The 23963-nt window shown below is 31.3% G+C and overlaps 1 protein-coding gene and 1 non-coding gene across 3 annotated transcripts in view; both read right to left on the reverse strand.

Annotated features, from left to right (window-relative positions):
• Nucleotides 1-37: 37 nt before the first annotated feature.
• On the reverse strand, nucleotides 38-109 carry Trnag-ucc. The gene has a single exon. It is a non-coding gene; the product is annotated as a tRNA-Gly (tRNA).
• A 7322-nt stretch (nucleotides 110-7431) lies between these two features.
• LOC110993799 (facilitated trehalose transporter Tret1) overlaps nucleotides 7432-23963 on the reverse strand; it is a 52906-nt gene continuing 36374 nt past the window's right edge. The window contains exons 1-5 of one of the 2 annotated variants that reach the window (XM_022260183.2): nucleotides 23326-23455; nucleotides 22782-22947; nucleotides 20126-20285; nucleotides 12346-12533; nucleotides 7432-9372 (exon numbers count right to left, since the gene is read on the reverse strand). In XM_022260183.2, the coding sequence (XP_022115875.2) occupies nucleotides 8344-9372; nucleotides 12346-12533; nucleotides 20126-20285; nucleotides 22782-22886 (1482 nt within the window). In that variant the 5' untranslated portion in view covers nucleotides 22887-22947; nucleotides 23326-23455 and the 3' untranslated portion in view covers nucleotides 7432-8343. Of the gene's footprint in view, nucleotides 9373-12345; nucleotides 12534-20125; nucleotides 20286-22781; nucleotides 22948-23325; nucleotides 23456-23963 lie in introns of those variants that run through there. The other variant, XM_022260182.2, reaches the window with a different exon arrangement.

Here is a 23963-nt window from a genome sequence, read left to right on the forward strand (position 1 = left end):
CTTAAATCGATAGCAACTAAATATCTAGTAAAAAGTGTGCGTTGGCCGGGAATCGAACCCGGATCAACTGCTTGGAAGGCAACTATGCTGACCATTACACCACCAACGCTTGAGACTGTGAACAACAATTTAGAATATTATTAATTTATCCGTTTACTTAAATTGTATACACAAGTGCTTGCGTTAGTTATTACAACCTATTGTTCTTAAAACAATAATGTTCATATAAAACATAGACAGTCAAAATACTTAGGCGTTTATAAGTAAACGTAATTGTTATTACTTGAATTAATTTATTACAAAAGACAGACATCTAATTATATTTTACATACGTGTTGTACGTATGTGTATTATAAATTAGTAACTCTATGTGTGAGTGAGTATATAATGTTCAATCAATGTTTCACTTTATTTATATATTATATTGGTTTATTGCTTTGTTATGAATACAATATTGTAAATAGTGTATTTAAGTATAATTTTATTTTGTTATTGATTTAAAGAAAGTGTAAACAATTGTTTTATAGGTTCTCTTGTTTATAAGTTCTTAAACAATTGATTTATTCAGGAGACTACTAGATTTCGGTTCTATAGGGCAGGCCTGGTAATATAGTACGACATTTACATTAATGTCTATAAAATTATACGTAAGCTGACAGAGGTTTTACGTGATGTTGGGCATGTATATTCAGTAGCAAAATACCTAAAACATTGTACATTTAGTTGAATTTTTTTTTTCATTTTTTGGAGATGGTTCAAATCTACATTTACGACTCTTGGAAACTGATTTGCGGAGAACTATACCTGATTATAATTAGTCTATGCCCGCTCAGCTGCAGTATAAGTACAAAGTATAGAGTAGCACGGATGTTATTATTACTGCTTACGATTCGTAGCGGAACTCAAATTATATTTCCACTACGTAGAAATTATATGTTTTGGAATAATAATAATGTTTTTCAACATTTATAAAGGTTATGATTGACCACGTATCTCGTAAATATGAATTACCACAAAATTAAAATGTTATTATGAATTTCTATGTTTGAAATTGATGCAAAAATAGCATAAAAAATTTACAGTATAACAATGATTTTTGTCTAAAAACTTTGCCCGTCAGTTACGATTGCAAACATTTATTCGAAAAAACACTAATCACGAAGATCGCTGCATAATCTCTTCTGCAGAAGGATATGAGCACTATGATAAATATATTACCAATATTTTACAATAAAATACAAATTGATGTTAATGTTATGCCATTGTAAGCTTGTTCCACTAAGAAAATTATAAGTGTATAGATCACATAGGAAGATAAAATGCATAGGGTACTGCACTAGCGATGAACCAGCGATAAATCTGCAACAACTAGATACGGCACTAGCAGCCTTGGCCTGGTTCATAATATTTTTGCAGTGGAGGTGCCAACAACCAACATTCCAGAGTTATTAGAGAATAAATTATCATAAGCCGATCAATGAGGATCCATTTATGTATTTGAATATATAGTATTTCCTTGAGATTGCTGTATGTATAAATTTTGTACATAAATGTTTATTTATTTATTAACACTTTGTTACATTATATTATAAAAATTGAACATAATTAAATGAAAAGGAGGGCAACTTGCGGCCTCATCGGCCGTACCTAACGAACAAAAATAAACTAAAATTTTTAATATTATTTTGTAGTGCAGTGTTCATGTAAAAGGTAACTGAAAGTAATCGAGTTTTCGAGTGATCCAAAAATCACCATACCTTATTTCCTCCGCAACCGTTTCTATTAGACAAAAGATCCCATAATTGTCTAACTGGTATATGTCTATTATTTATAAACGCGTGAGTCAATTTACGACGGTAATACTTCGCGCTAAATCTCGACTCTGAATCTTACCCTAAAAGCCTTAAAACAACCTCGTTTCAAACGAATATCTATTTAACATAGGCGTGAGTAAAAAACTTGAGTCATTTGTAGTTTCAGAGATAGAATGTAAATCCAAATCGCACCGAGTGTAAAGTTAGCTAAAAATGAATTCGTAAGCTGGATCAACGCGATACGGCTTATAGCGGTCGTGGGGCGAAAACTTCCTCGTCGGCTTTCAGTATTATTATATACAGGGTGCGCTATAGTTATTATTGCGAAGCTATTCTACGAAGGCCAGTGATATAATATACATATAATATTTTTACCACTAGACCATCGCAAGTTGCACATACAACGTAAAAAATAAGTTTTAATTTATCGCTATTGTCCGTGTCAATTTTCAAAATAACTGAATTTATTGGGTTGAGTTTTAAAGGATTGAAATCGAAAGACAAAAAAACAGGTTAGCGTTACACGTTCTGTAACTTCTCCAAGTATGCCTGGAGTAGTTGACTGACACATAAGATAAGATAGTTCTCCAAATATTTATATAAATTTAAATAAGCCATCGGAAAGAATTATTGAATCACCGGTCATACCCAAGTGCAAGGTGGATATCCTAAGATAATATAATCCTTTACAAGGACTATACACCTTTTATTAAAAACCTTACCAATGCTTAAATATGAGAATTTACATGATATTTTAAGACAACTTTATTGTCGTAAATGTTATTAATATTCCTTCTTCGTAGAACTAGTAAGAGAGCAATCGGTGATCTACTTTACACTAAATGTTTTGAGCGGAGTAGCGACTGTAAGGACCAGCTCCCAGCTTTGCTTGTTATAAGTGCCTGAAAGGAACCCCGGAGGCATGCCCAATTCCTCATGAAATTTCGCTGCTTAACTGCTACCTCGGTTCTGACCCAGTTCTGAATATATTTGTTGCAAGTTAATTTGTTTTCTGTACAAAAATTTTTTTAGACATGAAGGTAGTATTATAGAATATATTATTACTATTGTTCGTCATCTATGCTGTAAATTTTTTTACAAATTTAAAAATAAAATTTATTATATTCATACATAATAAATAATTCAACCAAAACCAATATTCATACAGACTTGACTTGCCAACGAGAATGTCTGTGTTGAACGTATAGTTCAATATTAATTAAATAATTTCAGAATCTATGAATAGGAAACAAGCGAAAGAGAAATTTTGATTAAATCCAATGCATCAATAATTGAGAATATTAAATTATTTAGTAGTACATTAAGATCTCTTACAAGATATTCTTTATGGATTTATTTTTCACACACACAAATATACAGTATTTACAATATTGTTTACCTACATAGTATTTTAATAATCAAATTATATAGTTATTTATAGTAAAAATGAAATCATAGAAAATTAATTAATTTAAAGAGTTTGCTCCCCGTGGCATACTTATTGTTCAGCGAAGAAAACACGAGCTTTGGAGTCACAGGTACTATATACCAGGAGCCAAGTGAAATCTGTAATTAGCGCCTGCGCACTTAAACCTTACAACCCAAAGGAGTCTAAAACATAATGAAAAAAATTATTGTTATCCTTTTCACCAATTCGTACCTCTACTAACATTTTTTCAGTAAAGTCTTGTAGTGAATCAGTAACCTTAAAACGAAATCGTTCCTAATCCTGAAGTAGTGTGTTAGAACGAAGGATAAATAATTTAACATACTGTATTCGCAATTACTTTTTGAGTTTATATTTCGACATCAACAAACATATTTTAGAACATATTACACATCCTGTATAGTGACGGTCGTGTAAATCTAAAAACAACTCATTTCGAGCCCTCATCCAACTTATTCTAGATTTATTAACTTTCATCCTACTTGATGACTTTGTCGAAATAACATGTAATATGGACGATTATCAGTATAATTTTCTTATGCAAGAAAGTCTGTGAGTAAAATGTCGGGAATTATTATGTAATATTTGATTCAGTAATTTTAAAAATTCATACGTAGCAAGTCTCAGCTCCATGATTACAATAATTTACTTCCGTTTCTACGTGAAGTATCTGCTATATGTTATGTCACAGCTTTAGAAGTGATTTATATTTTACTATAAAAATGTTATTTTTCTATTACCGTTCTATTAATGTAATAATTTACGTAACACAAATGAAATGTTTATTTTTACAATTAAATTTCACAATTCACCATCCACCGTCATAAAAATAGTAACAGTCTCAGACTAGGGTCGACTATATCTAATTTAACCACATAAATACGAATTTGCACGTTTTCCGCAAATCAGATTTTCCTTCCTTTTGAAGACTCTCTTCTTAAAGCCACACTTTCGTTGGCATTAGGCTTCACTTGGAGTACTATTCTCACCTCAGGTCGAGAACTTACCTGTACCAGCTCCTTCCGTTTGATACTATTTAATGAAGATTAATTCGAATCATCGACGACCTATCTCTTTGCGAGCTGCTTGATCCCTTTACAACATTTTTTACAACTTTAACTTTGTCAGTTAACCTATGTTATTAGTTGATTAGTGTCATACATCGAATATGTGCTCTTTTTAGAAGTTTTTTTGACTAGAAAGTCGTGGGCATAAATAATAACAATATGTGTACCTTTGACATCGCTAAATTGCGTGACTGCCACTTAAACTGACGAGCATTGTAAATTTGCCTTTTAAAATATAGTCATATATTTCTTCTTTGTATCATATACATTATTAGACAAAATTGATAGTAGCTACCGGCTCAAGGACGCTTATGGGAAAAACATTTCGCATTTATCTAGGTTAAATATGAGAGAACAATTCGTTTCGGGTTGGAAGACAAAGAAAACGTGACTGACTTAATGTCCTATAACTCCTAGGTCGGGCGGAGGGCGTCTACAGAGTCTTCACCTCGCTCCAAGTCTGCAACTGTACGACGCCAGGTTTGCTTGGCAATGTAACGCTTCCGGTATCCTTTTGGATTCTAATCAAGCCTCGAATCTTTTCTCTCATGGCCTATCCATTTCCACTTGCAACGCTTGATCTGTAGGCTATAGGGGTTTCTCGACCGAGCTCCCAAAGCATGTATTAAGAGATATTCTCGGACGAGTAGATGGAACTGGACAGAAAGACATTATATAATACTATATACAGATACACGATTACACGAGTATAATATTTACATATATATAGTTAATAACTTAAAACATTTATTAGGCTTCCTGTTAACTAAACTTTATAAACTCATAATTCTAGTAGAACCCATTGTACTGAATTTATAACTTAAATAAGGTTTTGAATTAACCAAGGCTGTTGGTTTTGTTCACGTATACGATAGTAGCAGATATTATTCATGACTCATTTATGCTTTATACATATGACAGTTTAGCAGTTTTTTTTATATAACACTTATAAAAACTGGGTACAAGCTTATGACTAAACCATATAATATATGTTCTTATAAAACGCTATTATAAATACATAACATTTTGTTATCTGTTCTTTTATTTAAATAATTTTAGATTAAATAAATATATGGTTTCATAGTGGAGGTCGTAGGTTTGAACATATGAGCACGGATGGATTTTGTATTTACAACTTGCTCGTGCCGTGAAGGAAAACATTGTGAGGTAACCGGCACAACATATACGCAAAAAGTCGACTGCATGTGACAAACAATGTTGATCACCAACTTGCCTATTAAAAAAAACTATTTTTTTTCTATTTAGGAATGGATCGCGTCAGGCATTGTTTTTAAACATTTATAAATATATTAAGGAAAGTGGGGTATGGATTCGCTTGCTTAATAAACAAAAAATCTAAATGAAACATATTTTATTTTATTACGGCTTTTGTTACACATTTATACAGCAATAAATGTATTATGAGTTGCAATATACATTAATATAGTCGCTTGTATCACAAAATTCAGTCTCTATAAAACTCTTAAAAATCTACTTTCCACTATCGTCAGGTAGATTTTTAAGGACCTAATACCTCCATTATCAGAAAAGCCTCGTCCTGAAACATGCTAATTCCCAGGCGGTATTTCCTCGTTACATGCATCCTTTGCATTTCACGGCGATGAAAATTGACTCATTCCATCTCACTTGCACTGATTGTTTGTGTATACCTGTCTCGTACAACACCGATCAATCGATTGACTGATGACCACTATACGTGATGATTGTTTTGTAGATTTGTCTTAAGATATATTTAGTGATTTGTGGTATTCAACTTAAATTTTATGGTGTTAATGTCTAGACATAGGTGAGCCTTATGGGCCTATGAATTATTTAATATTGCAGGGAATCTAATTTCAAGAAATAAGGATTACATTTGTGTTTTTTAACGCCTAGTGACTGCGTGTTAGATATGCGTCTGCAGTATTTTTTTATATCTTACAATATGCTTTTGCATATGATAAATATTAAAATATTCTTTCCAGTATATTTAAAATGGAAATTAATATGATTTGTTTACGTTGGCTCAAGTTTCATTAAAGTAAATGTTGCAATTTTTTGTGTAAATATCACCGAACGTGTCTTTCGATGACTTGGCAAATGTTAGTAGCAATGCCCAGGGCATTGGTCGCTTTCCACTCGTTACTAGGAAAAAACCTACCTCACCCACCTATACCTCCATATGCCACAGTTGAATTAATTTAGATTGCCCACTGAAAATATAGCTTTGTGTTTATATATTTACAGCAATAAGTTCAAACAAATCCAATTACTCTACTAACTAATGGGATACCGGACATGGAATACAGTAGTATTTTTAAAAAGCCTTATATAGAGATATAAACATGGTTTTCATCAAGAACACCTATATATCAAAATCTAATACATTTTCTTATTGTCATTACACGAACCTAATAATGATGTGATTAAGTATTTCTTTAGTTTTTGAAAGATTACCTACCGAGGTTTTTCATAATTGTTGGTTAACTGATGTCGCTGCTCTGTGTAAGCGTATTAAGATAATAGTGCGCATACATCAAGTGCACTCGAAATATAAATTTACCATCTCGAGTGGTTTCTTTGAACCCAACCCTATTCGAGAGCTTAAACTGATTTATTACTTTAATGGACTTGCATTGCATCATGCTAAATTAACATGTCATGCTTCTGCAATTAATTAATTGTTCTATATTTGTAACAAAATACTTGTTTGTTCAGTGAGTCACGTGGAAGTGCCTGCGCCTGATAATCTGCAATGTTTCCGGTCTGAATATTGCTAATACAAAATTGCAGGCGTTATTGTTTTCATAATACTTTATTCTTTGTGTAAGTAATAGTGCAGAATGCAGTGTGAATTGGCAGGTAAGGTTTAATCATACTTTTTTATTATTGATTACTCTGGATAGTTTACCATTATTGACTGTTTCGTTCTCTAGATTCGTTATTATCTACTAAGTTTTATACCTACTAACTTCTCATTAGAAATGTTTTCTTTCTCATCGTTTCTTCATTCTCGTTTGAAATATATGATTTTATACCTTTCAAGAACTTAATGAATAAGCGCTGGTAGACGTAAAATTACTGGTACAAATAAAAAAGAAAATATAATACTTGACATTTAATTAAAACTCTTAAAATCATTAAGTACATAAAATACACTATGTGTTGTACAAAACATGGCAACACTCTCACTACATAAATATACTATGTACATAATATATATAACTAACATTGTTTTAGAAATTCTTATTTTTTAAGGCACCCGTTTTAGCACCCGATGTGTATAGGCCAAACATTGTTTATTTAATTTATCATTATTTTGTACAATAGTTGTGACAAAAATCTTATTTTAAATTGTAAAAATATCCGTATTAACAATCTATATACACATTTAATTGTTGTTTTAAATAATTTTGTAGAAATAAATGCTATACGTTTGTGATTTTCACAAAATAACAGTAAACATTAATATTTTAACATAGCCATAAAGGCTATATATATTTACAACAATACATAAATTTTTAAGTTTGCAATTGTATAACACAAAATAGTGTATAATAATCAAAGACTCGCCTTTTGATTAAAATGTTAATCAGCTTTTGTTTAATTGCTATAGTTTTGTGACTTAATATTCAGATCTTACGATAAAAGTTTATATTAATTATATACTTTGTAAGTTTAATTACTATGGCTCATAAAATATAAAAATATAAAATTAGTCTATGAAACTCTCACACATCTATTTTGTCTATAGCCGGAGCCGCGTGAAGACTTGCCTTTAAGATTTTTAACTAAGATGGAAAATACTGGACCCGCATTCCCAAATCATTAAAGTTCTTTTATTTAAATATTTTTGCCTTAAGCTGTACATACATTAAACAATACAATTATGTGATGTATTTGGAAGGAACTCAATAAGGCACATGACTCAAAGACAACTAACTATAATACTGGTTCGAAGAAAAATGATATTTACAAGTGCTATCAGTCTATTTGATATACTTAGAAACGAATACTATCGGTTAATACATAACGATTCAACATACTTCGGGTCCATTTCATCGATCTCACGGCCTTTTGTTTCCGGAACGAACAAAACCACAAATAACAGGCATAGGACCGAAATCCCAGCGTATAACCAAAATAACCCGTATAAACCTATGTGGTCTTGGAAATCAGCTGCTGTTTTCACATTCACGAAACCACATAAATGACTAAAACTCGTTGCTAAAGCACTGCCAGTACTCCTGTATTCTAATGGAAACAGTTCCCCAATCAACAAAGATGATATGGGGCTAATACCAAGTGAAAAGGCTATGGTAAAAGTGACAACACATAGCAAGGGAATCCAGTCGTATCCAGGTTCGACGGGTGTCAAATTTAGTGTATTTCTGAAGACTTCTTCATAGTAGGCATACGATCCGAAACCAGCCAAAGCAATAGACATCATAAAGCCACTGACCATTAGTAATGGTAGTCTACCAACGCTGTCGATAAGCATACCTGACACACAAGAGGCTACTAATTGTACTACGCTGATGGCAATCGCACCACCGTGAGGGCTCATAGTTCTGAACGTCTTCTTAAACATTGGTACCGCGTAGAAGTTGAAGACATGAGCGCCAGTAAATCGCTGAAAGAACATCAAGCCACACGTGATGAGAACTGGTCTTGTTAGTCTTTTTGATAGAAGGACCTTCAGTTTTCCAGCTCTACCATCATTGAACTGTTTGCTTGCTAAAATATTCGTTCTGATTGTTGCTAATTCCTGACGTATGTCAGCATCAGGGCCACGAAGCCACTGAAGGGCTTCTGCAGCCTTTTCTTCCTTTCCTCTTAGCAGCAGAGAAGATGGAGTTTCAGGAACAAACAGAAGGGCCAAGAAGAGTAGAATTGGTGCGGCGGCAACTACCAATGCTAATTGTTGCCAGTTAAGATACGCTCCAAGGGAAAACGATGTGAGGATGCCTATTTGGCTTAGTATTTTCAGTACCGAGCTCAGGCAGCCACGTATTTCAGGTACAGCTATTTCTGTCACGTACACCTAGAACAAAGGAAATTTATATTATTAAGATGCATACACAGCTTAAATTTTATTTGATAATTCAATCACATTTAGATATTTTATTTGTTCGAAAAGTGTATGTCAAATTCAATTTCTTTTAGTACACTTTATTTATTGCCTTAATGACCAATGTTATTGCCACGTTTCATTACACCAAGTGACAAATATTTATCTCTGAATTGAGACGTTAAAATTATTCGTACAAATAACAAATTGATAATAAGCGTTTCTAATTACGATTCGTGCGATAATTGCCGAGTTGGAACAAATCGTGACAGATCGTTGTTGAATTTTAATATCTCACGTCACGTCGGCTCAGCTTAATTGTACCAGATCCATTAAATCTTACTCACTATGTATTAAATATTTCACTGAATGTACCTATGAACAATGCATGATTTTGTATATGACATTATTAGGGTAATTAAGATAATATGACAAGATACCAATCTTGGCGGTAATCTCTTGCATAAAACGTCAATGTTATGGATATGTTACTGGCTTTATGAATTTTTAATTTCTAATTAAATTATATAATATTTATTACAACGCTACCTAATAAAATAAAAACAATTAAGATGTTTTAAATTGGTTTTGTGACCGCTGGGAAATTGGCTATTTCGTTTTATTATGATATTTCTCAGAACTATTATCTGTTTATGTTATACTTGATATAATGGTTTTCATTCGAGTGGTTTAATGCGAATCAGTATAGATGTATGACTGTATACTTCACCATAAGATCGGTCTTATAAATGTTTATGTTAAAAAGTCTTTCGTGGTCAAATCATCTAGTTCAATATACGTATATTGATAAAAAGTAATTGAAATTAATTTTCCAAATTTGAAGTATTATATTTAATTATTCCATCCAGAATTTTAGAAGTGCTGACATACTGATATATTAGACCAATAAAAATCTTTACATATAAAAAGTGTGTGCCCATCAGTACGCGTATAATTTAAGCTTAGCTCGCAATTTAAGCTTAGCTCGCAAACTAAGTCGTGCAGCAAGATTTTAGACACTTACTCGCACATAAGGCCGTAATTATAAATCGGGTTGCGCGATTAAATACTTAAACATACTTGTCACTTATGTTTGTATTGATTGTTAGATGGATCTAGTGTAAACTAAAAAAATGGATGGATAAATTATGTGGGAGATTTAGAAAATGTATGTGTGCGATATTATTGTTACGAATTGAACTCACGGCCACGGCTATACCTTATATTTCACATAAAGTGTACGTACAAAACAGTTATTTTATTTACATATTCTCATGTGTTATACGGCGGAATCGTGGAAACACACTCATACACCAAATATGGTTGATAATGCAGTTTTTCTGCGATATACCTATTGATGGGAATGAGGTGTTTTTACAGCTTATGCCGAGATATACAGTTACAATATATTTTTTCAATGCAAGTATTCTTTATACGTAATCCCAATCATTAAACATAACGTGACAAACAAGCTGGTGAGATAATTCAATCAAATCCATTTATCGCGCCTTTTAAATTGCCAATAGATGGAGCCAGTTACTACTGTAAATATCGGATAATAATTAATTAATTTAACGAATGCAAAAAGCATCGGATTTGTGTCAGTTCAAGAAATTTAGATTTAGAGGTGAATGAAGATAACCAGGATTGATCTTGATCGAAGACATGTGTTACCTCATAATTTATATTAAATAAATTTCAAATATTGGTAAGGTCAGACTTGCTACGTCGGCCATGATACATCAAAGTTTGTTAGATACAATTACAAAGTAAGATATCGGTGCTATAAAATTAATTATAGTACAAGATAAATGGCCGCTGGGTAGCGTATGCAATTATTAGTTATTATATTATGATTTACGAATTGATAACATACAGCATTGTTAACTGCGTCAATGAGTTTTGAAATGGTTGAATTTAAGAATCAAAGATGTATGTGTCTATAATTATTAAATACTAATTTACTGGATTATAACGCGATTTTATCATGATTATAAAAAGACCGTAATTCGTCTTAATCGAAATATTGATAAATTAACACCTTTGATACAGTGTTTCATGAAAGTATTTAATTGACCTTTTAAAGCTTGCAATTAATATGAGCATAAATAAATAAAATATGTGAATGCAAAATTTGAGGCAATTTTTTTTAATATCATACTGAGTCTTGCTTAAAGACGTGGGAATGGCAGCAAAATAGGCTTAATTATTATTATGACATCATATTTTCTACTGAAAACATTTTCACAATAACTTATCTCTTGATAAGCATTTTCACGATTTGTATAATATCAAAACGTGTTGGAACGTTTATTTCATCTCTCGAAAGCTTTTACGAACAAGGTTACGTGTACTTGTAATGGCCTTTAATAAGACGCTCAATAAAATTTTCTCTTAGCTTTAAGGAAGAATTTTATGATCGTATTTATAAATCGACGGTAACCCTCAAATGATTTCTGTTTTTCACATTGATTTATTTTATACTAATAATAAGTCATAAGCGAAGCATTCACTGACCATAAGTAACAAAACAAAGACACCTACAAATAAAAATCAGACTACTATTATTTTTTCTTGAGCAATTTTTTCTCTGATCATGTGTCTTCCATTCTGTACTTATGCATAGTTATCAGGCTCTATTTGTAACTTTGTAAATTCGTGAATATGAATTTCATTTTTAAATAAATAAAACATAAATAAATATTTTAAAATATGTAAGTTTATTCTCTAATAATACTCAAGTCTATCAATTTAATACGATATTTTACAAAAAAACCCGGCCAGGCACTCAGTTTGCGGACTTATTTCTCAAAGATAGAGGCCGCACTGCTCCTTGAATATGTTGCTACGCGCTCAGAGTCTTTAGATTTATATGTATAAAACATCTTATGTCAGAGGAGATAGTTACTTAGAAAATTGGAGACATAAATATGTAACGAAACTCACCTGTGTTATCATAGTTATGCAACAAACAATCATGCCTCCGCAAAAAGAGGTGACTGAAATCATATCAACACTCGTCGACAGCGCTGTTGCCAGCCATGCTATCGTGTATGGCAGAGCCACTGCTAGAAGAACCCTTCGCCTTCCTGAACGCATCGCCATACCACCAAGAATGCCACCAAAGAGAGCGCCTGAAACAATATTTATTTATTTATTGATAAGAACTTACCACGGCTTGAAACACTGTTACATAGCTAAAAAAATCACAAAATACAATGTTTAATGTGACAAGCACTTATAGGCAAACATGACATACACCAAGAGATCTAATATTAAACAAAACAAAAAAAAAATAGTAAGAAAAAAACTTAATATTGTTCAAATTATATTTCCATTAAAATAGATTACACTTGTTCTAATGATGAGGGAAATTATATAAGAAAAGTTTGCTATGTGTAAGATCCAAAAGGCTGATCTCACTACTTGTCGATAACAGTTATGAATAAATTTAACAAACAAACAAATGATCATAGATTGGGTTGTAGGGCCATTGGAACGGCATTCACTATACAAGAGCTTTTACAATTGTTTAGGCATTTAAGAGGCCGCATATATTTTTAAATGTATACTATATTACAAATTTGCCTTTCATATAAAATGTAACCGCTTTTAAGAAACACTTAACAGAATATACACCACTTAAGATGTAAACGTTAACAATACAGTGTTTGAGATTCAAGAGCTCATTGTTCGAAATTTGAATAAGTTTTGCTTCCAAAACGGAAAATACTTAGGCACTTTTGAATAAAAGATTTATAAGATCCTTATTTTTAGTTAAAATTACCCAAATTTGAGTTTAATGCTATCATAACATTACGAATATTTGCAGTGAGTGGGTTACGGCTTTTTACTGTAATTTTGAACGAGTTTGTGAATATATTCATAGAATAACTTTGTAACAAATTAACATCGGCCACCACAATAAAAAACATGTGCCTCTGCAAATATAAAATAATTATATTAAGTGATTTTTTTTTATATTTCAGGTTGAGCTTCTGAAATCATTTAAAGTACCTAAACATCGATTTGTTTACATTATCCCGCCAAATTCCCCAATATAGGTGGCGCCTCTGTAGTTTATGGACATACCGGCAGACAGCAGACACAAATAAACATCCCACGAACTATTTATGTATCGCGAATACCGGGTTTATTTTTAATGTCTTCTATACGACCACATTGATTTAATGAGGCTAATGCCCGCAAATATGTAGATTTAGGGTAAAAAGTTTATTATTCCTACTGAGTGGAACAAAAGGTAATCGCTGCGAATGTATTTTTAAACTGTATGACTGTTAGAATGTTCTTTTCATACTAATTTTACTAAAAACTATCGATTAAAAAAATTGTTTCACCATTAGAATTCTTCAGGCGTATGTCGGGCACTGAAGATTGATCACCTACTTGATATTATATAGATAGATACAGAAAACTTAGGACCAAACCTAGAAGGTTGTAACAAGTGACTTTATTGATTTCTACCCTATTACAACATCAGACCCTGCAAAGATATGGCCGCTGTTGATATAATAATATGTGTTCATCAAATAATATGTTATATGGCTTTTATAATCTTGGTTACAAGAAACACCTGCAAATGTGCTTGCTCAATACAAATTATTACTCAAAGTAATATTCATAAATTTCAGTAAATGTTGGGTACTCCTTTGTTCATGTGTCCTTTTTTCTGGCGTTAAACAAAGACAGTTGCTGCAAATAACCTAAATTATTATCGAGTACTGAATTCCGTACGAATTCCAATAATGACGGATGCTGCATTTTATTTTCGTAACATTTAAAATAACATGAAGGGTAAAGGAAGGGTTTCTTTAATTTATTTTTTAACCTAACGATAATTATCTTAAATTTGAACTATATTTTATTTATATATATACTATACTACGCATAACTTGTATGTCTGTTATAACAAATTTAACTCAAAAAGTATTGGACCGAATTTAAAAAATGACTACACATACTTTATTACATTTTTTTTCGACACTATCGTATTGGCTTAGTACTGTAAGGATAGTGTGTGTGTGGTTATGCAAATGCATAAAAATGTTAAAAGAAATGATTACTTTAAGTAAACAATAAAGTTATTTTCTTCATAGTCTTAATCTAAGAAACATAATATTCGGTGGAACCTATTTCTATAATTTATTTATTTACTATGCCTATGATTGAAACTCGACATGAACTAATTAAAATCTGAATTAGATATAAATCTTAGTATTGATGAAATAAATATATTGCTGTTACTTAATATAATTAATACTTATTACTTATAAATAAACTATGTAAATAAATAAATGTATAATATTTATTTAAGCTATATAAAATAAATCTAAGTCAGAAAATACTGATTATTTTATGAAAAATATATCAGCTTCAAACCTATAATTTTCATCATCTTATAAACAGTTTTATGTGTTATAATATCACAAAATTGCTCTAACATATATTCCGGGCGTCAAGCCGCTGTGGGCTACAATTTGCGATGCGTGAGCGTAATACGAAGAAATCAATTAAAGTTCAAGTTCTGGTTCATATAATTATGTATAACACTATGAGATATGAATATTGAAACCTCTTGAATAAATGTATTTTGGTAAATACCTAAGAGAGTTCTTTGACTTGTAATTAAATTATATTGGAAGGTTTCATTGAACCTCATGGGACTTCATCTTGTCTAGACTTTAGATAATATAAATATGTATTCAGCAGCATTTGTGTATCAAAGTAATAGTGATTTTCGTTTATCATGGTAAATATAGATGAAGTAATAATTCATTAACAAAATTGTTTTACAAAAAGGTTAATAAAAGTTGTATTTAAATTTAAAAAATCTATTACACCTAACTGTTATGATATTTGCAAAGCTTTGCATCAGATATGTAACCAAAGTAAAAGTTTTATATTTTCACATATATTTCTCACAACCGGATCCTATTTCCAAAATACTAGGCGTTTGAATTCGAAAATTAATTATTAATTATTAATCTGTGTTAGCAATATGTGATGAGAACAAATTTAAAGTAGAAAATATCTACGCAATAAATCGACATACCCGACATACTTTACCTATAACGCCTTTCACATTTACTCGTATTTAAACATGGTTTTCACCTATAAACCGAATTCAACAATGAGATTTAATCAACTCTTAAAATTCAAACAACCTCCGAATCTCCTCCGAGAAGATGGCGGATTTTAGATTATAAGATAACTTTGATTATACTTTGAAAGTTATTTAAAATGGTGGTCTGTGGCAATTATCACATTTACGTTAATCAATACACCTATGCAAAACATCGGTAAAGAAATGTTCATAGGTTGAGTGCAGTTTAGTTGAGAGCTGAAATAACTAGTTAGGCATTTTTATCGATAAAGAAGTCAAACTCTACGTCAAAGAACTCCTAACGTACGTACGACAATAAAATCGAAGAATTTATTTTCCAATTACTAAAACGTGTTCGTCCATAATTCTGTTTCGTATAAAAGTCTAATAAAAAGTGAAATGTAAGAATTTTCTTTGAATACAAACGATGAAAGTTGTTTTCTATTTATTAAATAAATACTCATAGAGAACGAACCGCCTTTAAATGGACAATACATTTTGTTTAAATAGAATAAAATGCTTAATATAATGCTTTGTCAATTCTATATTAATTCTTAAAAGCTTTTATTGTAAGTTAAGTAGTAATGGTAATGGTATTGAATCATACGAATTTACAATTTTGTGAAGCAAGGATTGAAAATTTCTTGGGAGATAATTTTTTCACTTAAACTACGAATGCATTGTAGAAATCATATTTTATCACCGTATACAAATATGTCTATAATTCGTTCATAGAAATAGAAAATCATTTTAGATTTTATGGTACAGAAGAGCTTCTTGTTTATTAATTCAAGGGTTTTATAAAAACTATAAAACCAAATGTATTAACAAAATAATTGTTATGAATCGCAAAATATATATATATAAAAATTATTGTCTTACGTATGTGTTGTATGTCTGAGTACGTTAAAGATTTTTGTTAACCTTGAACTTTCTCGATGAAAAGGCGATTTTGAAACAGTCCACTTAGTTACGCACTGCGCAATAGCAAACTGCATATGTCCCTTAAGTTATTAACATATACAGAGTGATCACAAACAATGCACTTTAGAGCCAGTTTTGCCTTTCAAATGCAAAATTATCGTAAAACTGCCGATTTACGATATGCCGTGAATGTATTAGGGATGTCCAGGAACGGAAGTACAGGTTTCAATAGTTTTAACTAAATTAATGAAATATTAATTGCCTTGGTAAAAAAATCGTTTAGGTTTTTCTTATTCAGTGACTGACCTGCACTTCTTCAGAACTTATATATAATAACTTATATATTACTATTGATTTATATATTGTATTGTGCAAAACAATTAAGAAACTGAATTGTGTAGTAAGAAGGAGAACGAACGGCCTTATTGCTAAAAATCGATATCTTTTAGTCAATCATAGTAATTAATAATAGAAACTGCAAGAAGTGCGAACATAAATTTTCATTTCCAATTTCTGCTCTCTACCATTTTGTATTCAACCATTTCGTATACTATACATTGAAGCAGACATCACAAAACTTACAGCAAAAGCTATTTGACAAGTATAATTTTTAACTTTCATAAAAGTTCGACATCATTTACTACACATCCCTATTCCTTAATGTATTTCAACATAAATTACAAAGTAATTGCTACCTAATTGCCATGGAAATTAGGTTCAGTTAGGCTTACAAAATAATATTTCACGATACGATGTAAACGGAATAAATTATGATGCTTTTACTTGTACAGGACATAAAACAAGACTGAGAAATAGGTTTATAATACGCCACATTTGGTCTATATAACGGTTTGATATAGAGAAAGCTAAAGTAGGCATGGGACATATTTATAGGCATTATAAATGATGTTAAAATATGAATGTAAAATCTAAAAGTATCTAGTATACTACAAGATTTTTATTTTTTGAAAAAACAATCGCCTACCCGTTGGTCTGACTAAATGAATACAGTTATGCGTCTCAACATGCACAGAGACCTCAGAGTAGTGGTGTTAAGACCTGTCTATACTTAAAATATCTTTATATCATAATTACGTTTCAATTTAATTAAAAATCTATACGACTGTTAATCCTTCTGTAAGTTATTATATGTGTTTTGAAACTCGTATCGCAGATATTAGAAGTCAACACTTAATGTTAAGTGCGCTCCATCCCGTCCATACAGCCTCCATTACTAACATTTGCACATGCCATCAAAGTCGGCGCATTGTCAAACAGACAAACATTCGTAATTAGCAGAGACAACATGCCGAACGTTGGCTCAACATCCGTAAACCAATCGTACGTTGTTGGTTTAATACTATACTTCCTAATTTATTTAAATGTTATTTCAATCTTTTTAATACAGAAAATAATTTGAAAATATTCGTGTGAACAGCCGACGCTACCTTTTAGTCTGAGCCTTAAATTTATGTATCAGTTTGTAACTTTTCTATTAGATTAGATTTTTTCTAATATGCAAGTCAGCCTGTGCCTGACACTCACCGTCAACTTCTTGGGTTTGCTCACAATGATTTATCGTACGTTAAATGCGCACATATAAATTTTATTGGTGCACAGTTCGATGGTAAAACCTGAGATAAAAGTCGCATACAATACTGCGACATATAAGTCTTTAAAAAATCCAGTGTCCAAAAAAGTAAGTGCCTAAGTGTTTAATTATATCTTCATAATGTCCCAAAAATAAGAACCATTCAGATATTTATAAGATTTTTTTAAAGAGCAGTGTCAAACGGACTGGAAGCTCATCTGAAGTTAAGTGACGCAGCCGTTTATGGACATTCTCAATTCCAGTGGGCTCGTGAGTGCGTTGCCGGCCTATTAACAATGTACAATTTTTGCGAATACAATTTTACACAGTCAAAATTAACGTAAACCACAGAAAAACTATAAGCTGGTTCCGACTCTTTTATCTCTGGTTTATAAAGTTTTTTGAAAATACGAAAAAAAGTTCTTTCCGCGTAGTATTAGTGTTTACCAAGTACGCAGTTCCAGAAATACTTAGGTATTCTACAGTTGCATTGTTTGCAACAACCAGTTTAGTACTTACAATAGTTAGCTAGGCTTTTACTGCTGCTTTCATCGTGTGCAGTCTCCGTTTAATGTGCAACAATTCATGTAATCTTTTGTTTTAACACGTTTATTCGTCTTTTCTTGCTTGGCCTTGGAGAAAAGTTTAATATTACTATACTGATTAGTACTATTGTGTGAAGGCTTGTTATAGAAATATTTCTGCGTACAAATATCGCTTTATGCTTTTGTAGTACAGTTTCCTTGGAAAACGAAGCCTTGTTGGACCCAGGTCTAATAAGCCTTCCAGGTTTTAAGTCTAATTTTAAATTGTTTAAAAAGAGGCCCTCGTAACAGCATTAAAAATCTGTGATAACAAATTTGTCCAATTAACTTACGGAAAAATCTCACCAATATAAATATAAGGAAATATGATAAACCTCTTCATATATATTGCTTCATATATATTCCTTATATATATTGGTTCCGTACATCGAATATTTGCGATGACGATTTTTAACAAAACAGTCTTGTAAGACTGTCTTGTTGACTGTATTGTAATACATGGTGATATGAATTCTCTTATAGTAAAATTAAGAATATCTGGAATCTGGATGCACATGTGTGTAACGAAACTAGTAACAATCAATATTTTACCACAATACACATCGTAAAATGTATTGTTTATAACAAAAGGCAATTCGAGCGATACTATAAATCACGAATAGCGATATAATTCTTACGTTTATTGCTTTAATCTTGTTCGCAATTTACACTTTAATCCACCCGGGGTTCGAACCTGTTGTTATACAGAACACGTTTTATCCATGGCCAATGATTAAAATGATCATTATTCGCGTATTAGATTATAATTGAGAAGAATATTTAACTACCTTCTCGTATACTAAAGATATCTTATGAAATAGTTATAATACATATATTAAATTAACTATTGTAATATATATGTACAAACTTATTACGCGGCATAGCGCATACAGACATTTATTGGTGACATTATACGATTTGATTGGAAAAATTAATGGTAATCATTCATTTTTGAATGGAAATCTTGAGGGACTCTGTGGGTATTAGGAAGAAAAGCGATACGACCCAATATTCATGTTAAGGAACTCGTATACTTTGCTTGATCCTGGTTGACGTATCAAATGTTTCTGCTTAGAGTTCAGAAGTAGAAGACTAAAGCCGTATTAATTTATAACATCAAACAAAACAGTATCCCTACAACCTTCTATATATGTACCACACATTTATGTATCTGTTTCATGATCATTTGTTGTTCTAACAGGGAAGTAGGTCTAGCCAACTGTGACAAACGCCGTCGACGTTTTGGGTGTAAGGCAAGGAGGACAACGGATACGCATCGTACCCTATTCCCGTCCCCTTCTCCCAAACGGCTAGCCCCGTGATAGCGCCTACCCTCTCGTTTCCCGGAGTGCCAACATGCGCCTTAACCCAAAAGGGTTCAATTTTAATGCCAGTGTGATGGGCACTCTTCCAGATTCTAGCACGCTGAGAAAGTCATTAGTGCCGGGGATCCGAACCTCAGGCATGAAAGTTGCAAGTTGCTGATTAAGATAAAACACTCACCCAATAAGCTCAAACTCGCGATCCAACTGGCCTGTTGATCGGTGACGGTGAAGGATCCATTTAGCCTTGATTCTTGCATACTGGCGATTGCTGGAGACATGTAACCCTTGCTGAGACCAGCTGCGAACGGTCCAAGGGATACTGCCAGAGCTGCTAACACCTATTAGCAGAAACGACGTTAATTAGAAATTAAACAAACAAAACAAACACAGAAGTATGGAAACATAAATAAAAGTATGTATACTAAAGCTCAATCACTTTAATCACAAAAGGTAACATGTAACCTCTATCGTTTCCATTTGCACAAAGCAAAGTGGCTAGATATATTTTATTATGTTAGAAGATTTTTTTCCATTCATATAAAAGTCTTTTAAATATTGTCAACGATTTTTGTTAAGCTTAAACTTATATAAAGATTACCTTTCTTAATGAATAATATAGAACAAGTAAGTCCTGACAGTCAACCCTAGTGAAATATAATCTAAATCAGGTGTGTGTAAAGATTTTTATTTTTGGTAAAGTTCATACTACATATTTTCCAATCATTAGTAATAGTGATTTATACCTAAGCAGTAATTTAGGGTTTGGTAACATCACTCTGTACAGTGCTGTACCAGCACGCGACTGTTCAAAATCGATCAATGTTACGAGCGCAACGTTTTACTTATAGTGATTGGATATACAAAGTTGTCGATATTTTTTATTTCATTTAGGGCCTGTTTCACAATGTCCGGATAAGTTCCAAATAAGCTATTTGTTACTTATTGGTATGATAAATAGTATTTTTGCGTTTCACGACTGTCAGATAGCGCTATACGTCATGAAATTCGAAGTATCTTATTTGGAACTTTTATCTTTCGAATAATTTATGTGTTGCATAGCTATTTGGCACTTTATCCATACATTGTGAAACAGGCCCTAAATGTAACAAATATCTAATATATCATTTATCTTGCATAAATTATTCATTTTCTCTTTAAAATGTCATAGGACGTTACGTTAGTACATAAGGTTAGTGAGTCATGAATATGATGAGTTAAAACAATAGCTTAACATAAGCAATATCATCATTAAATATGTAATTTAATATGGAACAGATAATAAAATAGAACATTTATCATTTACACTGAAATGCCACGTTGCTAAATACATATATTACGTCAATAGTTGTCAAGTTATGAACATAATAAGTATACAAAAACATGTAGTCATGTCATACACATCAACCAATATTTCTTCAGTTTATTTATTTATATTATTATATAGTCCTATTTAAATAAACGCGAGGATTTATACTTTGGACCTCTAAACTAACCTACTGGTAACCACAAAGTTGGAGGAGGTGAATTAATATATAAAACATGCTATAACCTCAAAATTTTAATAAAATTGAAATTTTTTACGAACACGCAGATTTAACTGACTACACTTCACCGAACTAATTTTTGTCTGTTACAAATATCGGCCACACAAAATATCCCGTTCATAATATGACATAATAATGTAGGTTAATCTATTTTCATTATTTAAAGCGATAAATCATCGACGTAATACTAACATCACTAGTGACATTATCTAAAAGCATTGCTAGATTGAAGCGAACATTTGGAAGGGGTCAATGTACGGCACACTGACTCAGATTTGGAAATATATAGATTTAAAATTGAACCTTCTTCTAAGGACATAAAGTTAAATTTTCACAAGCAATGTTTTATTTAGGAAGGACGGCATTTGTTTTGATATGATACCTGATGTAGCACTTATGTCGCATGTCACTTATAATAGGGTCGCTAAATTGTATCATAAAAAATCTATATAAAAATAATAATTACTGCCTGAAATATTTTTTTTTTGCTACTGAACACACACAAGGTGATACGTGGTAATATGTTGTAGTAAAAAAAAAGTGTTTATCTTTAAACTAACTTCGAGGCATTTTAGAATACACTAGTAGCCTGAAATTGCATAATATTTATAATAAATGTTACAGTTGTATGTAATATGTTGTTGAGAATTAAAACTACAGAAGTAAAAATGTACAACATAAGAGCAAAATACATATAATTTGATCAAGTGTTCCCGGGGAAACTTTTATTGGAATAGAACTTTGAAAGGCTTCTTTCTAAGAATAGAAAAACGTTTAAATGAACGAAAATACAATATGAATTTATTATATGTGTTTTAATATTTGTTATTTTTAATGTTGACACTTTGATATTTTTTATATTGATACTGGCTTTAATAATTGTAACTTCTATTGAATGGACTGTATTCTTTAAAGATTTAGAAATATATAAGGAAATACATAGGGGATGTCAACACATGAAGAAATGCAAATGAAACGGACATAGGGAGCAAAATTTTATAATAAGTAAGTTTTATTTATAGTAATAATTTTAATGTATTACTTGAAATATAAATATAAGTTAATTATATTCTACTAGTAAAATGATTCAGGAGTATTATAATTATTTTCATTTAAATTTTAAGAAACTCCTTAAATTTAAAGAGCTATTCTTAATAGTGCAGATAATCCCGCATATTACTTTTTACGCCTTGAAACTAACACGACCTGTGCAATTGAAATAAATTGGCCGTACAGAAGCATATTTTACATAAAATGTAAGTTTTCACAAATTATATATATATATCTTACCTGTCTTCTATAACCTTGTCGGCTGTCATCAGACCGCATCATCATGATTCTGGTCTCCGGCGTAATGTTCGTCATTTTCTCACTTAAAATCACTTTTTCACTCATGTACACTGATTGATTGCACTTTATCACTAAACAGTCACCACTTGACGGGTATGCGAAATACCTGAAACAAATAATTAATTTTAGTATCATATTCATTCGTTCTCTTAATGGAGTATGGAGCATATAAATGTGGGTAAAGCATCTAAAAAATAACTGCGGGTTATCGAAATATCCGCGCCTAATGATCAAAGGATATTATTTCCCATTATATTGTTATTTTTTTTAATATAATCGTAATAAATTCAATAATCTATCGTTTTTAATTACAATAAAAAAAAACAATTCGTAATTATAGTATAAGCTTCCATAGACACAAATATTTTTTTTCTAACTCATAGAATTTACATATATACAAATCCGTTTCGGCACCGTCAATATCAGAAAAAACTACATGGAGTTATAATATAAGTAATATAAATATATATTATTTATTTCAAACCTGTAGTTGCTGAGGCTCGTTCAACTCCTCAAGTTTATATTACTATAGATATAAGAATTTAGATTTATAGATCGCACAATACATCGCCCACAAGTGTTTGTTACAACTGAGATACATCTCTCGAGAAACAATGAAGCCGTCATAGTGTTATTGTTCAATGAACGCTGTTATTACTCTCATAGATGATTCGTAAAATATTTATTCATATATCACCTAAGACAATTACTTAAAACTACTAAACATTTTACAGATTGAAGAACAATAAAACTATAGAATTATTAAGGAGAAAGGTTTGGCATATTTTTAACAATAATAACGGAGAAAACTAAGCTATAAAGGAGTTGGGCCTTCTAAAGTTATATTATCATTTTTCATTTCAAACAATACTGCCCTCTGAATAATATTTATTTTATTATATAGTATATATAAACTCGTAGTGTAATCATTCTATATATAGGTGAAAACCGCTTCAATTTTTGTGCAGTAGTTTTTAAGTATACTGTGAACAGACAAATAAACGCGGCAGAAAACATGCTATTGCTGATTTTTAGTATGTATAAACCCCTACAACTATTTTCAGTGTAAGACATGTTTCGTTCGACCACTTTTTCAAAACGTAAAAAGTCTTTTAAATTTTT

The sequence above is a fragment of the Pieris rapae genome, chromosome 7, assembly GCF_905147795.1.
Source record: "Pieris rapae chromosome 7, ilPieRapa1.1, whole genome shotgun sequence".
Classification (NCBI taxonomy): domain Eukaryota; kingdom Metazoa; phylum Arthropoda; class Insecta; order Lepidoptera; family Pieridae; genus Pieris; species Pieris rapae.